The sequence below is a fragment of the Crotalus tigris genome, unplaced genomic scaffold, assembly GCF_016545835.1.
Source record: "Crotalus tigris isolate CLP2741 ecotype Arizona unplaced genomic scaffold, ASM1654583v1 scf7180000017749.438534, whole genome shotgun sequence".
Taxonomy (NCBI): domain Eukaryota; kingdom Metazoa; phylum Chordata; class Lepidosauria; order Squamata; family Viperidae; genus Crotalus; species Crotalus tigris.
Window position 1 is genome coordinate 122,264 of NW_024096613.1, and position 13,676 is coordinate 135,939.

The 13,676-nt window shown below is 37.1% G+C and overlaps 1 protein-coding gene across 4 annotated transcripts in view; it reads left to right on the forward strand.

The window, feature by feature from the left end:
• LSP1 (lymphocyte specific protein 1) overlaps positions 1 to 13,676 on the forward strand; it is a 105,186-nt gene that overhangs the window by 74,426 nt on the left and 17,084 nt on the right. For 3 of the 4 annotated variants that reach the window (XM_039340459.1, XM_039340460.1, XM_039340461.1), the window contains exons 3-9: positions 1,943 to 2,125; positions 7,210 to 7,513; positions 9,852 to 9,962; positions 10,365 to 10,408; positions 11,263 to 11,344; positions 12,149 to 12,286; positions 12,507 to 12,587. In XM_039340459.1, coding sequence (XP_039196393.1) covers positions 1,943 to 2,125; positions 7,210 to 7,513; positions 9,852 to 9,962; positions 10,365 to 10,408; positions 11,263 to 11,344; positions 12,149 to 12,286; positions 12,507 to 12,587 — 943 coding nt within the window. The remainder of the gene's footprint in view (positions 1 to 1,942; positions 2,126 to 7,209; positions 7,514 to 9,851; positions 9,963 to 10,364; positions 10,409 to 11,262; positions 11,345 to 12,148; positions 12,287 to 12,506; positions 12,588 to 13,676) is intronic. The other variant, XM_039340463.1, reaches the window with a different exon arrangement.

Sequence of the window (13,676 nt, forward strand, 5' to 3'; positions counted from 1 at the left end):
CTTTGTTTTCCTCCTTCATTTTACATGTATATTTGTATTTAGAAATGTAACATTTGTATGGTATCCTTAATAGAACTGGGTTCAATTTAGAGGTGCCCAGTCCTTCTGCTCCATGGGACAAGGAAACTTCAGTGTTAAAAAGGAGAGGAAATTAGAAAAAGAATAAAGCAATGCTCTCTTCCATTTGCTTGTAATCCATACTAGGATCTCCCTTTTAGTTAACAATGTTTTAGAGACTTGTGCATCTCTGTACTGAATTTCAATGGATCATAAGTTTGGAATGCAGTCTATATATTTTGAAGGCCAATTGCTGGACTCTGGCCAGTTGCGTTTAAGAGCTTCTTTCCTCTCTTCGTTTATTAATGAATGGAAGAGAAGAGTCATTCTTTATTTTCCTCCCTCCTACCATCTCTCTCCCTCCCCCCCCCCCTCTCTCTCTCTCTCTCTCACACACACACACACACACACACACACACACACAACATGCATTTCAGCTCTAATGACCTCCTGCAAATGTATCAAGTGATTTGCTGGCTTCAATTTTAATTGTCTGTGTGAATTAGTGTTTAGTGATGGGAAAATTTTCTGGTGACCTTGCTAGGGAACACTCAGAAGTCCACTGACAGGCTATTTGTTGGTAAGTTTTAAAGGCAGAATTTGGACCTGCTTGTTATTTAAGAGCAAACTCCTTTTTCATCCGGAGGCAAATTTAAAAGTGGGATAGTGTCTTTTTATATTCTTGATCCAGTTCTTGCTGATATTATTCAAATGTCAATGTCAAAGGTACCTTCCCCAATGCAATTATTTCATCTCCATGCCCAGCTTTATTCCCCTCAGTCTCTTTTACACCACACAGCTCCCACAGTCCCAGACCCTTTAGTCTTCATTCCTCGCTCTTCCTATGCATTTGGGCAAGTCCAATTTCTAAGAGGCTGTTCTGCTCTGAGCCATCCCTGCTGTAAGAAATCCAGCCTCAAAGTTTGTGGCCTCCTTGCCTTCTGGAATCTTCTATCTGAGATTTAGTTTTCACACTAAATCATGATTTAACAAAGGGATGCCAAATATATTACACTTAATTGATTTATACAACACCATAAACCATGCTTTACAGATCACAATGGCTGAGTTCACAAAATATACTGAACATAAATGGCTTTCTCCCTTCCTTTACTTTCAATTCTGAATGATATGTAGAAGTGACTCGGGCATCCTTGATTCATTAAGTGCCTTTTCTTTGATCCCAGTGCCATTGTGAGGGAACAGAAATGGGTTGGAATGTAGAGGACAGTCTTTCTTCTCCATCTTTACATTTTCCTGATGCCTCAGATAACTGTGGGACAGGGAAAATGGTGAAACATGTGTCATGTTCCACATATGTACCCATATCAGATGTTGGGATACAAGTAAAGGACCTATGTACCTGTATCAGATATTGGGATGCAAGCATACTTGCTGTATTTATGTGACGATGTCATCATACCTGTTTTCATTTTGGTCTCATTGTAGCTTGCTGTAGATACCTTTGGAAATCCCAATGTTTCTGAAAGAAACCAAGTTGTGAAATGTTCCCTTAAAATGATAATGTTAATTATAAAGCAAATGTCTTAGTATGATTTGTGGGCTTAGCTTATGCAATATATCACCAGGCTACATTTTGGGACTAAAGAATAATTTCTAACATTAGGAAGATCAATGTTTTGGAGGGGAGCAAGGGCGAGGAAGTAATGAAGGCATGTGGCAGCATCAAGAGGCAAGCTCTGCCCTTGTGTACTTGCAGACAGCATTGCAACTCAAGTACAACATGGCAGTCATAATGCCACCATGCATATCACTCTGATTAGGAACAGAAACCTGTATTCTGCACATAAATAGACACAACGTTCATTACTTTCTGTATGAACCTGGTGGTGTTCAACATCCTTTTTTCCCCCTCATGTTCCAGGATTGATGGGAAGCCTTCTAGAACCTCAGAACTGGAAGAAGATGAAGGCTTTAGTGACTGGTCCCAAAAACTTGAACAGCGCAAGCAGCAATGGGGAGGAGAGGGAGTGCAAGAAGGGGAACCAATTCACCAAGGGGAATGCAGAGAAGCTCAACAAGCAGAACCTATACAGGGTGAAGAAAGGTAGGGAATCTTTTTCACTGCTTGAAAGGAAGTAGTAACTAAACATGAACCAATCAGAAAAGCTGGAAGAAACACAGCAGATTTCTTAAACTTTGAAATAAGATCCACTGAATTTGCTCCAGATATGGCATACTATGTGTATGCTCCAAACATACAATACTATATACTGCAAACCTGGCAGATTTCTATTTTAACATTCACGTTAGCTTGGCCAAATACAGCCTAGCCTGGCCATGCTATGGCTATAGTCACATGTCAGCCGTAACTTGGTTAATTTTCCTATGATTAGTCAATTAAACCCACTTTTCTGGTTTTATACAACTTATTTAACTATAAGCTAAACACCTTGATTAGGGGTAGGAGAGCTACAATATACTTGACAACAGTGTGGTGGTTAACTTATAGCTTGTATGTTCTGCAAACAGAACCAAAAGAAATTGCCTGGAATAATGAACCAGCCTGATTGCTTCCGTGTTGTTATCAAATTTATTTATTGTCAGATTTGTTTGTCCCCCATCTCACAGTTTGAAACAACTCTGAGCTGTATATTGTAGCGATTGGTTTGTTTTTCTTAAATGGTTCTTAACAGAAGCCCTTTACCTTTAAAAACTTCATGACTAGGAAGAACATTAATCAAACTGTAATTAAAGATTTAAGTCACCTGGGGAACAGCACAGAGCACTTGCCAGGGAAGAAGATGCCAACCCAGGCTTAAGGTAGGCTAAAAGGACCTTATATGAATATATTACTCACTTCATAAACAAGAAAAATTTCCATATATTATTAAAGTCAGCTTCCACTAATCTTAGCCATATAGTTGCCTTAAAAATTCCAGGTCTTCCTTTAGTACGTAAGTCATGTTTTTTAACAATATTGCCTCTTCTTAGAGGCTAAAGATACAAAAACTTATCTTCTTTTGCTCTAGGTCAACTCAAGTGCTCCTCGGCAATTAGAGAGCTTTTAGGGGAAAAAAAGTCTTAGTTCTTGTGATCTGCAAACTTTGTCTTAGTATGTTGTATGAATGTAGTTAGTTGTAGTTTATTCCACAACCTGTGGTTAATCATAAGATGCACTTCAACTGTTGGTGCTTCTCAAATGATTATCTGTGGAACTAATTTGTAGTATGTATGTTTGTGAATTTACTTGCATGACTGATAAATTTGCAGGCATTAATTTTGCCATCCCATCTTTTTATAAAAATATAGCTGCATACAAACATGTGTTTGAACTAGTAAATTATTTCAACTAGTAGAAGAAAAATGTAGAGCACCTGCCATAGCTCAGAGCAAAGGTATTACCATTTTTAACTGAGGGAATGCATTTAGGAAGGACAAAACTTAAATTTTCTACTTTGTGGACTCAATTGAAAGTAAGTAGATTCCTACAGTGTGTTTTCTAAATTGTAATTCTATTTCAAGGCCTTTAGTAAGATACCTTCAATTTTATCACCCCCATGTTTCCCAATCTTGTGGTTTTATTTTTAGAGTTTCTGAAAAAATGTTCCGTAGTTAAAGCAAGAGGGTTTAAATCTCTAATGGTGGCATTAGATTTTTCTAATCTAAAGGAAGATTTTTCCTTTGGAAAATTTAATTCATTATGCTTAAGTTTCTTTTGGGGTTTCCCCCTTCCTTTTTCCCTTTTATAATGATCCAGGAATTGAGTATATTCAGCAAAAATTCTCCTACACATGATATAAATTCAATCAGCTCTTCCTCTAAAGTTGTCTGGTTAACTCATTTTCTTCAACAAATACAGAACTGGATAAACTCCACCATCCTTTTTCTCTTGTGTTGCAGGCACTAGTTTTATTTTTAGATTTCTTTTCAATATCTTCAAATTTACTTCAGCGAAACTGAACAAGCAATCATTTTTAGCGGGATTGCACATTTGCACTAACCTAAGAATACCACACACACACACACACACACACACACACACACACACACACACACACACCAGAGTGCTGAGAAAAGAAGGGAGGAAAGATTCAGGAAGCAATTATTTGAAGCAACTGTTTGGATAAGGGTGAGGAGAGAGAATTAAAAGGAGCTGCTGCTTCTGCTCAGGAAGACAGAGCAGAAACTGATATAGTTTTTAAGTTTGAAGATGGTTTTTACTTACCCCTTGAAGAAATTCCTTTAATGAAATAAAGCAATGACTCTGAAATTAAAATTCCCCTGGACAATTGGTGAACAAGGTTTGGGCAAACAGTATTCCATGCTATCCCATTCCATTCTGTCCCCAGTATGGTATTTGTGAGTCCTCTTATGTCCATTTTCATTAAAAAAAAATCAAACTTATTAAACTATTATGTTACAGATTAATATCTCTATTTCCATGAATTTTGGAATTAAGAAACATTCTTAAAAATAAAGATGATAGACTTCAGTCCTTTGCTTGATTTGGATGTGGGCTTATGTACCATTCACTACCTTGGCAAATGAAATCAGCTTTTCAAATTGTATTGCTGAATTGGGTGAATGAAAATATATTGAAAGGAATGATTTGGAATTTGGAATCAACCAGATGTTCTTTTCACAGAGCACGTGTGATAGAGTGGCTAAGGCACCAAGCTAGAAACTTGGAGACTGTGAGTTCTAGTCTCACCTTAGTTACAAAGCCAGCTGGCTGATCTTGGGCTAGTCACATACTCTTAGCCAGAGGAAGCAAGCAGTGGCAAATCGCTTCTGAAAAGTTTGCCAAGAAAACTGCAGGGACCTCTATAGGTAGTCTCCAGGGGTCAATGCTAACTCAAAGGCACCAAAAGGGGAAAATAGTTTAATGTCAATGACTCAAAACAGACCAGGTGTCTCATAAATATAGTGACATAGTTTGTCTTTTTTCCTTAGTAATTTTTTTTTTTTTTGCTTAAGAGATCGTTACTCAATATAATGGTTGTCTTCGGAATATGCTTTGTAGGTTGTAAATGATTTTTTTTTCTTTTTTGTTAACTTGGTCCATAATTCATGTGGGTTTTGCTTTTGGTCTGGTGGAAGATAGTCAAAACATCTTAATACATCTAAGATACAATTGGTATTCAACAGAATAATTTGGCAGGTGCATTTGTTTTGCATGTTCTCTTGCAGTAATGTGCTGCTCTTTAGAATAGCTCAAAGGAACTATATAAATATAGTATAATATTTTGTACTGCCTACATGCATGCCCAGATGTTTCTGGTATGGACGTTGTGGGTCAGATGCAGGTTAAGTCAAGTTCAATTTAGTTTTTACATGCAAAAGTAATTATATAAGCAAGCTCCAAGTAATGGGACTTAGGTTTAGGAAATGGAAATAGGAAATGATTTGAGGGACAAATTATATGTGATGTTTGACATTTTCCTTGATGAATTATAGCACTATTCCATGGGACTAGATGTCTTAAATGAACTCAAACTCTTTTCTTACAAAGTAGAAAACTGGTAGTGAATTTTCTACTGTCATAAACAGCTTGTGCTTTCTATGCCCTTGAAAATCATAAAGTAGGATTTGGAATGCCTTGTGCAGGCCACAAGTGTATTAGCTGAAACTATTCTGGTTCATAAATTTCTAATTATTTTAAATGCATTAGTGCCGACTTCGAGGAGAAATGAAACTTGTTTGACTTTCAAGTATAGTTTATCTTTCAGAACTGCAGCAGTCTGGAGTGAAAGCAGAAAGTTTGCTATTAATATTGGCTGATGGGGAGCTAATTGTTATAAAGTGATGCAGAACTACTGTGTAAAAATGTCTTTGAATGAGACTATTTCAGTTACTCAAATAACATTGTAGATCAGGTTTGTATTAAATTCTAGATTTATGCCCAAGTCTGAAATATTTTGGAGTAGCAATTACAAACTCCTTAGCTATAGAAGAGCAATTCCTGCTTGTTTTAAAATACTACAAGTTTCTTATTAATGTATGGATGTAGATTTATATCGGAAGACAAATGTGGAGTTTTGCTCCAAGCTAGCAGGGGGTGAGGTAGGGCATTAAATTATGTTCATGCTTTTGCCCTTAAGTTGTTAAGAGTTATTAAGCCAGAACCCATTTTCAGTCAGATGGCTTTTCCTTTCCTACCTATTAGTGCTTTGTATAGAATTGGCTTTTAGAAGGAGCTTTCATTCTAAGCAGTAACACAGATTGTGTCCTTCTCTGTGAAGTATGATCCAAAGGCCACACCACAGTTTGGTTCCATGTCACTGGATGACTGTAATCATAATTGGAAGCAAGCTAGAGATTTCCAGCTGTAAACTTCTGCTCATGCTGATCTCCATCCCAAACTTTTCAGCCAGGGTGCCTTTTTTTTGTTTTTGTTTTTTGGCTGAAGGCTCCACTCATACTTTGAGTCATGGTGGGATTCAGCCAGTTCGCATCACTTCGGCAGAACTGGTAGTTATTTTTTTGTTGCCCAGGCCCAGAATGGACTTCCAGAAGTGGCATTCACACAGAGAACCGGTTGTTCACATATTTGAATCCCACCACTGCTTTGAGTGCTATATTGTAGGCCACTCTCCCCCAAAAGCAGTGGGTTGGAATTGGCTGAAAAGCAAAGTGATAATAATCATGATCATCACATTAATTATAATGAATAGGTTCTAGTCATGTTTTAATGTTTCCTTTCTATCATATTAAACATTATAATTGGATTACCTCTTTTAGAGGGCACAGTAAAACCAATAAATGTAAATTCCCCATTGGAAAAAAATATATAGCATAAAAATTCTTGCACAATGAAGAAAGACATTTGGATACGCTCCTTTGGGTGTCCAGGTGATTATGTTATACCTGGGAATTAGTGTCTATTACCTTCAGGATATCACTTGTTCCGCATAAATATTTCCAAAATCCTTTTTACTATGCATGAATAATTGTCTTGGCTCTAAAGGGAATGTTATAATATTCAGCCTTCACAGATACATTACCACTTCATCAAGCAATTGCTTTCCTAAAAATCAAACTGGCAGAAATTATTGTCTTTTAAATTAGTAAAGTAAGCGTTATTTATGATTTTAAAAATATTAAAAACTGCACTTCTTTCTTAAGGAGAAAAGGTCATTTGTCCTTTCTGCTCTTAATTTTTTCCCACTTGCCAATTCTCTCTCCTAGGTCACCAAGGCACTCCTGCGAGGAAGAAGACAGCAATTTAAAGGAAGCAGAAGGAATGATGGAGCAAGTCCATCTGGATGGGGAGTCTCCCACCTTCATCCGATTTGAAACCGGACCATCCAATTTCCTCAAGTTTGTTTCTACTTCAACTTCAGAAGATCAGCCTGAAGCAGAGCTGGAGCAACAGCAGCAGATTAGGGAAACCTTGGAGCTTGGAGAAGGGAATCAGTATGCTGAGGACCAGCTCCAAGAAGAGAACATTACAGAAGAGAATAAGCCCAAGGAAGAGGAAGAAAACCAAAAGGTCAGAAAAAAAAAAAAAGATTTCTGCCATCATTTCCTCCTCCTCCTTTGTATCTGAGTTTGAGAGGCCATAAAATGAAAGATGCATTTCTAAAAAAAAGGGTATCTTTCAAGTATCCTTACTACATTTTCCAAACTGAAACTGTCCAGCTGAATGAGAAGAAACTAAGAAACATAATTTTAGCTGAAGATGGCCATTCTTTTTTTATATATAAGAGTTTTATTGATTTTTTTCATACATTCAATAGTACTTGTTAACAAACGTGCTGTCTGAGTTTACATTCTCTAATACAAATTTAATTCCTAATCCTTTATTTTTTCTTCAAGCCATTGATAAAATAAGTCCCAAGTTTGATAATATTCCATTTCTTCTTTTACTTTCAACCTCAAAGTCAGTCTATCCATCTCCGTGCATTCTAGTATTTTTTTAATTATTTCTTCATCTGAGGGTATTTCTTCATTTTTTCAATACTGCGCAGATATAGTTCTTGCTGCTGTTGTTACATGGAAAATTTAACATATGCTTTGTTTATCAATCTTTTCTGGCATTATACCTAATAAAAAAAGTTCAGGTTTAAAATCTACATATTTTCCCAACATCTTTTCTAGCTACGTATGTATTTTTTCCCAATAACTCTTTGCTTTGGCACATGTCCACCAAACATGGTAATAAGTGCCTGACTTATGTTTGCATTTCCAACATCCATCTGACATGTTTTTAAACATTTTTGCTAATTTGCTAGTGGCAAGTGTCAGAAGATGACCATTTTTTTCTTATGTCTGTGAATGAAGGGGCTAAAATGAAAATGGAGTAGCTGGACAATACAGAAATTGGTCAAAAGAGGGCTAGGAGAAAGCCAAATTCTAAACACATGTATAACTTTATATTCTACTGCCATTAAACAGTAAAAATGGTATAAAGTTTCCTGCCTGAGCAGGGGGTTGGACTAGAAGACCTCTAAGGTCCCTTCCAATTCTGTTATTCTATATTCTAAATTAGCAGATTATAAGAGGAGGATGAAGGTTACCAATCCTTGTCAGCCCAAGTCTTAATCTGGTCATTAAGCAAGGACTACCTGCAGTGCAAACCCAGCCATTGTAACTTATAAATAATTGTATATGGCTTAGCACAATATAACTTAGTGTGATACATATATATCCAAGTATTTTATCTTGATAAAACTCAGTTTTTTTAAAATTTTGGTAGAGAGTATTTGAGAGAAATGGCAAAGAATTGGGAATGGGCTCCATATATATGTGGAAAATAGTTGTAGTGGATTTAATAGTATATGTTTGAAAAGCAAATTAAAAAGGAGCAAGAAAATGAATGAGATTTTAGGTTGCATTTGTAAGAACATGACTATCTTAAAAATGTACTGGTGAAATACAACAGAAAAATAATACAACAGTATTAAAATATTGATTAAAAAGAACTAAAAACTATGTGCTATTGATGTAACACTCATTCCTGCAGTATATTATTAAATCTAGCAACACAGAACTCCATCTTATTAGTGTTAAAATATTTTTCTAGTCATTTAAAAATTGATGAATAATGCAACTCTTGAAGCTACTCTTCAACATAAAGAGTGTAATTTTTTTCCACCTATATATATGTGTGTATTTGTTTGAACTCTTGCTTTGATAAAGCTGAAATTCTTCATAAAATTTGATAAAACGAAGTGCTTTGAACCTTGCACAAGGACAACAGACTTCTCTGCTGTTACTTAGAAAAGATTCCCTCCTGAGGATTCTGTGCTAGCTTGAAAATAAAATGTGGCTGGGCTGTTTTAAATGTGTTTGTGGCAGAGTTTGTGTGTATGCTTATTCCAATCCATTTTTTTCTGATGCCTAGCCCTGAATAGCTGATCACTGAAGCCCTTAGTGTAGGAGAATCAGAGGTTCTGCCTCAGATCTCATCTCAGATCTTCAAACCCTGCATAAATTGCTTCCCTAGATACTTCAGATTCAGTTTTCCAAGAAAACAACTAGACTAGAAAACTGCAAGACTCTCTCCAGCTTCATACTAAACTGGCTTTTTTAAAAGCCAGGATTTTTTAATTAAGTCAAAAGTAGCTGCAACTACATGAAAGAGTAAGCTATAAACCAAGTAAACAAAGCCACAGAATTTGTTTATAAACAAAGCCACAGTGTCGCTTCACATCTGTCAGACCAAGCCAGACTTAACTATGTGCTGATTTCCCGTGACATACTGTATGGTTAAACATGCTGAGGTGGGTTCTTCTTAGCATGTTGTTGCTTTGTTGTAGCTTTGACTGAGAAGAGAGAAATTTGTTGCATTGAGCAAATGCTCCCCTTTTATGCATTTTTCCCTCCAGGACAAGAAAATATGGCAATATGAGCAAGAAGAGGTCCCAGAAAAACAAAGGATCCCAAGTAATTCCAGTCAGGAAGAGGAATGTCAAAGTCCTTTAAGCCCAACATTAAAGGTATGTATTGAGTTGTGTAGGGAGGCATGGGAAATGCTGATTAACAGATGAGTTTATAACCACAAGCCCAAAGCCTTATAGAAGTGATCAAAGTAGAGTAATACCCCAAAAAGTTTTCTTTCTATGCAGTCAAGCTCAACAAGGTTTGTCATTTGAAGACTTTGAATGGTATGCTAGGCCCTATTTGAGGAAGGAGTTTCAAGAGTTTTTAAGGGATGGAATAAGTACTTTAAGCATATCTCTGTTTTCCTGTCAAATCCCCTAATGTCTGACAGCATAAGAAAGGCAGCAGAATCTTGGCCCTACCCATTCTTCTTTTTGGAAAGGAAGCTGGCACCAACCCACACTTCGTATTTTTCCTCAAGGCAACTGTCCAAATGAAGCTGTTGTTTCTGTTTTTAGATCACTGACAGAACTGAATCCCTGAACCGATCTGTGCAGAAAAGGTAATTTCTGATGAAATAATGAATGTTCCAAGCTGTATGGCCTTTGTCCTTTCAGTGGGCTATGGTAGCGGTCTCCAAGTAATTTTGTTTTCTGGATACAATCTTCCCAAGTAACTAAAGACAGAGGTAAAATCTGTTATAACATGAGGCTCAGTTCAGCAGTATATGTTAAATAAAATGAGATTAAAATAAGAAACTTTTAAAATGCCACTTCAAATGCCAAATACAGTGTACAAGAATGTGGATAACATTTAGTGGAAAGCTCGAGTTATGATGCCACCTATTGAAAGAGCTTTGCTGTGAGCTCTGCAAATAATTCAGAATGATGCTTTGTTCATGATCATTGTGTGTCTGAAAGGTCACTTTTCAATGTGTTGAGCTGCAGAAACTATTTCCTGTTAAGGCAATTTCTCCATCTCTCCAGTATTCTATTATGCATTCCTTCTAGGCATTCAGAATTTATCAAACAAGTTAAAACGTTCATTGAATTTAGAGAACTCTAATCAGGGTTCAGTCAACAAATCACTCTGAATTGTTGCTGCCACTTATTCTTCTTGTGTATGTTTTATATAACATATTAAACTGTAGTTTGCTTAACTAAAGGCTATTAAATAAACTCCATTTGATACAGATACAGATAACCACAAATCATGATTTACAAATCATCCTGGCTGGGTTCATACAAAAATTAAGCCACAAATAAGTAAGCCACGTTGCCATTTAGTGTGACATGTGATCTGTGCAAATTGTGGAAATCACGGATCATAATTCTGAATAAACAATGGTGATTAGGCTCTGAAATGTTGGTAAGCATCAGTGGTAAGCATCCTTTCTACCATCTTCTCTCCATCCAGTAACAGTATGAAGAAGACCCAGGCACCACTTCCAGTTTCCAAGATTGATGATAAGCTTGAGCAATACACTCACGCACTTGAGGTGAGCTTAAACTCACTGACTTTGACAAGCTTTTCAAAGAGATACTTTTGGGGTCTTTTTAAGAAATGTGGTATTCAAAAGACTAATTCCAGTGATTTTCAATCATTGGCAGTTAACTGAGCACTATTGTCCCCCATGCAAGATTTTAGCTTTTGATGTGCTCTGAAGATGTCCTCCTTTTCATGGCAGCCAAAAAGTAGAGTTGCGTTACAATATTTTGTTTGGCAATTAATTCCCAATGGGCTAAAATCCAACTTCTGATACTGTAACACTTGCGTATGGATGCTGAACCTGACTGATGGCGTTCTCTTTTCTCTTATGTGATGTAACTGATTTATGACTATGAAATGAAGGCAATGTGTTGTACCATAGATGTCTGAGCTGCTGTGCACTGTTTTTCTCTGCATGGCCATTGATGGGAGATTACAGCCCTGGTGGCACAGAGGTTAAAATGCAGTGCTGCAGGCAACTCTGCCTACAGCAGAGTTTGATCCTGACTAGCTCAAAGTTGACTCAGCCTTCCACGCTTTGGAGATCGGTAAAATGAGGACCCAGATTGTTGGGGGCAATCTGCTAACATTGTAAACCATCCAGAGAGGGCTGTAAAGCATGATGGGATGGTATATAAGTCTAAGTGATATTGCTACACAAAGGCTGTCAGGAGGAGATATTTTCTGGTCAGTTGCTGAAGTGAATTACTGCCATTATGCTGATTCTTCCTAAATCGGTTCATAAAGATGCTTGACTATGAAAGAGAGGTTGTTTGAAATTAGAAAGCTAGTTCACCCTTATATTATTTTGCAGAACTCCAGCAAAACTCCAAAGCCAGCACGCCAACTTTCCATTGACCTTCCTACCAATATCGCAGCAGTGGCTAGCACAAAAAACCTTTGGGAGACTGGGGAAGTCACTCAGTCTTCTACAAAATCAACGCCCTGCAAGGTAATTCTTTTTTTTTTTTTTTTTGACTGTGGTCAAATCCCTACTATTGGAAAGATACAATTTCTTCGACAGATATTGATCATGTGATGAAAATGTTGTCAGGGTATAAATGTCACCAACCAAATGGTACCAATATGGATGAACTCTAGATTGGATGCAAAACATAAGACTTTTTCACAGGGGCAGTTCAAACCTCTCATCACATCTGTGTTCTTCCTAGGACATTGTGGCTGGAGACATTGTGAATATAAGAAGCCTTTGGGAACAAAAGGAGAACTCCCAAACAGATGCAAATTCGAAGGTGAGGATTGCTGCTTCCTTTTGGGGAAAATGCTATGATGAAGCTAATTTTTTCTGTATAAGTGGCCAAGTGTGTTAGACCTCATGGGGCTTTGCTGGAAGAGGGCCCAGAAGTGATGCAAAATGAAACAACACAGCAGCTCCATTTCACTTTTCCTAATGCAGCTTTGAAAAGATGCTTCACGTAAAGCAGAGGTGTCAAACTGCCAGCCCACAGGCTGGCAGTTTGATGCATTATGCATTATGCAGAAGCTTTGCCCACCCCAACTCTGGCAAGGAGAAAAAAGTCACGATATGTTGCAACACATCAGGTGATGTGGCGAGTTTGACGCTCCTGATGTAAAGCATTGTCAAAGCACCCTTCAAGCCATCCTGTGAATATTAAAAGGAAGATTGTTCCATTATTGTGGCTGAATGCAGTTGGATCTTCCTCAGCTCATTGAATGCAAGCTCTTCTTGTTCATCGTATTAAAGGAAAATTGTTCCACTATATTAAGTGAAATATGTATTTAATTCAACGTTTTATTTTGCCAAAAGCAAGGTAGCTGCTTGGGGAAGCCCACAACCAGGTCAGGCATGTAATAGCATCTTCCTGCTTGCATTTCCCAACAAATGACATACAGAGGCATATTGCCTCTACCTATGGAGCTAAAAACAAATGTTCACATTGATTAATCTTGGGTCACACATTCCTGCCCAGTTCTTCCACACAAATCAGAATTCTATGTGCTTCATTGCCATATCTCCATCCAAAAAGGGGATGGAAAGAGGTTGAACAGAGGAAAGGAAAATTTGCAAGTAACTAACTCCAAGGTAGTTGTGCAAATTTTCTTAATTTTCTATGAAACTGGATTGGATGTATTTTTTAATTCCAGGTGAGTGGCCATCTATGTCTTTTTTAGCCCAACACCTCAAAAGATGGTTGTTGTGGGAAAATGGGAGGAAGAAGATGTTTTGGATATGTTTACTGCTTGTTACTTGTCAAAATAATAAGGCAGGATACAAATTAATAAATAAAAAAAATAAATTTATGAATTGTTCCCTTATATGCAACATATCACACAGTAAAGCAGATTCAGAAATTTGGCAT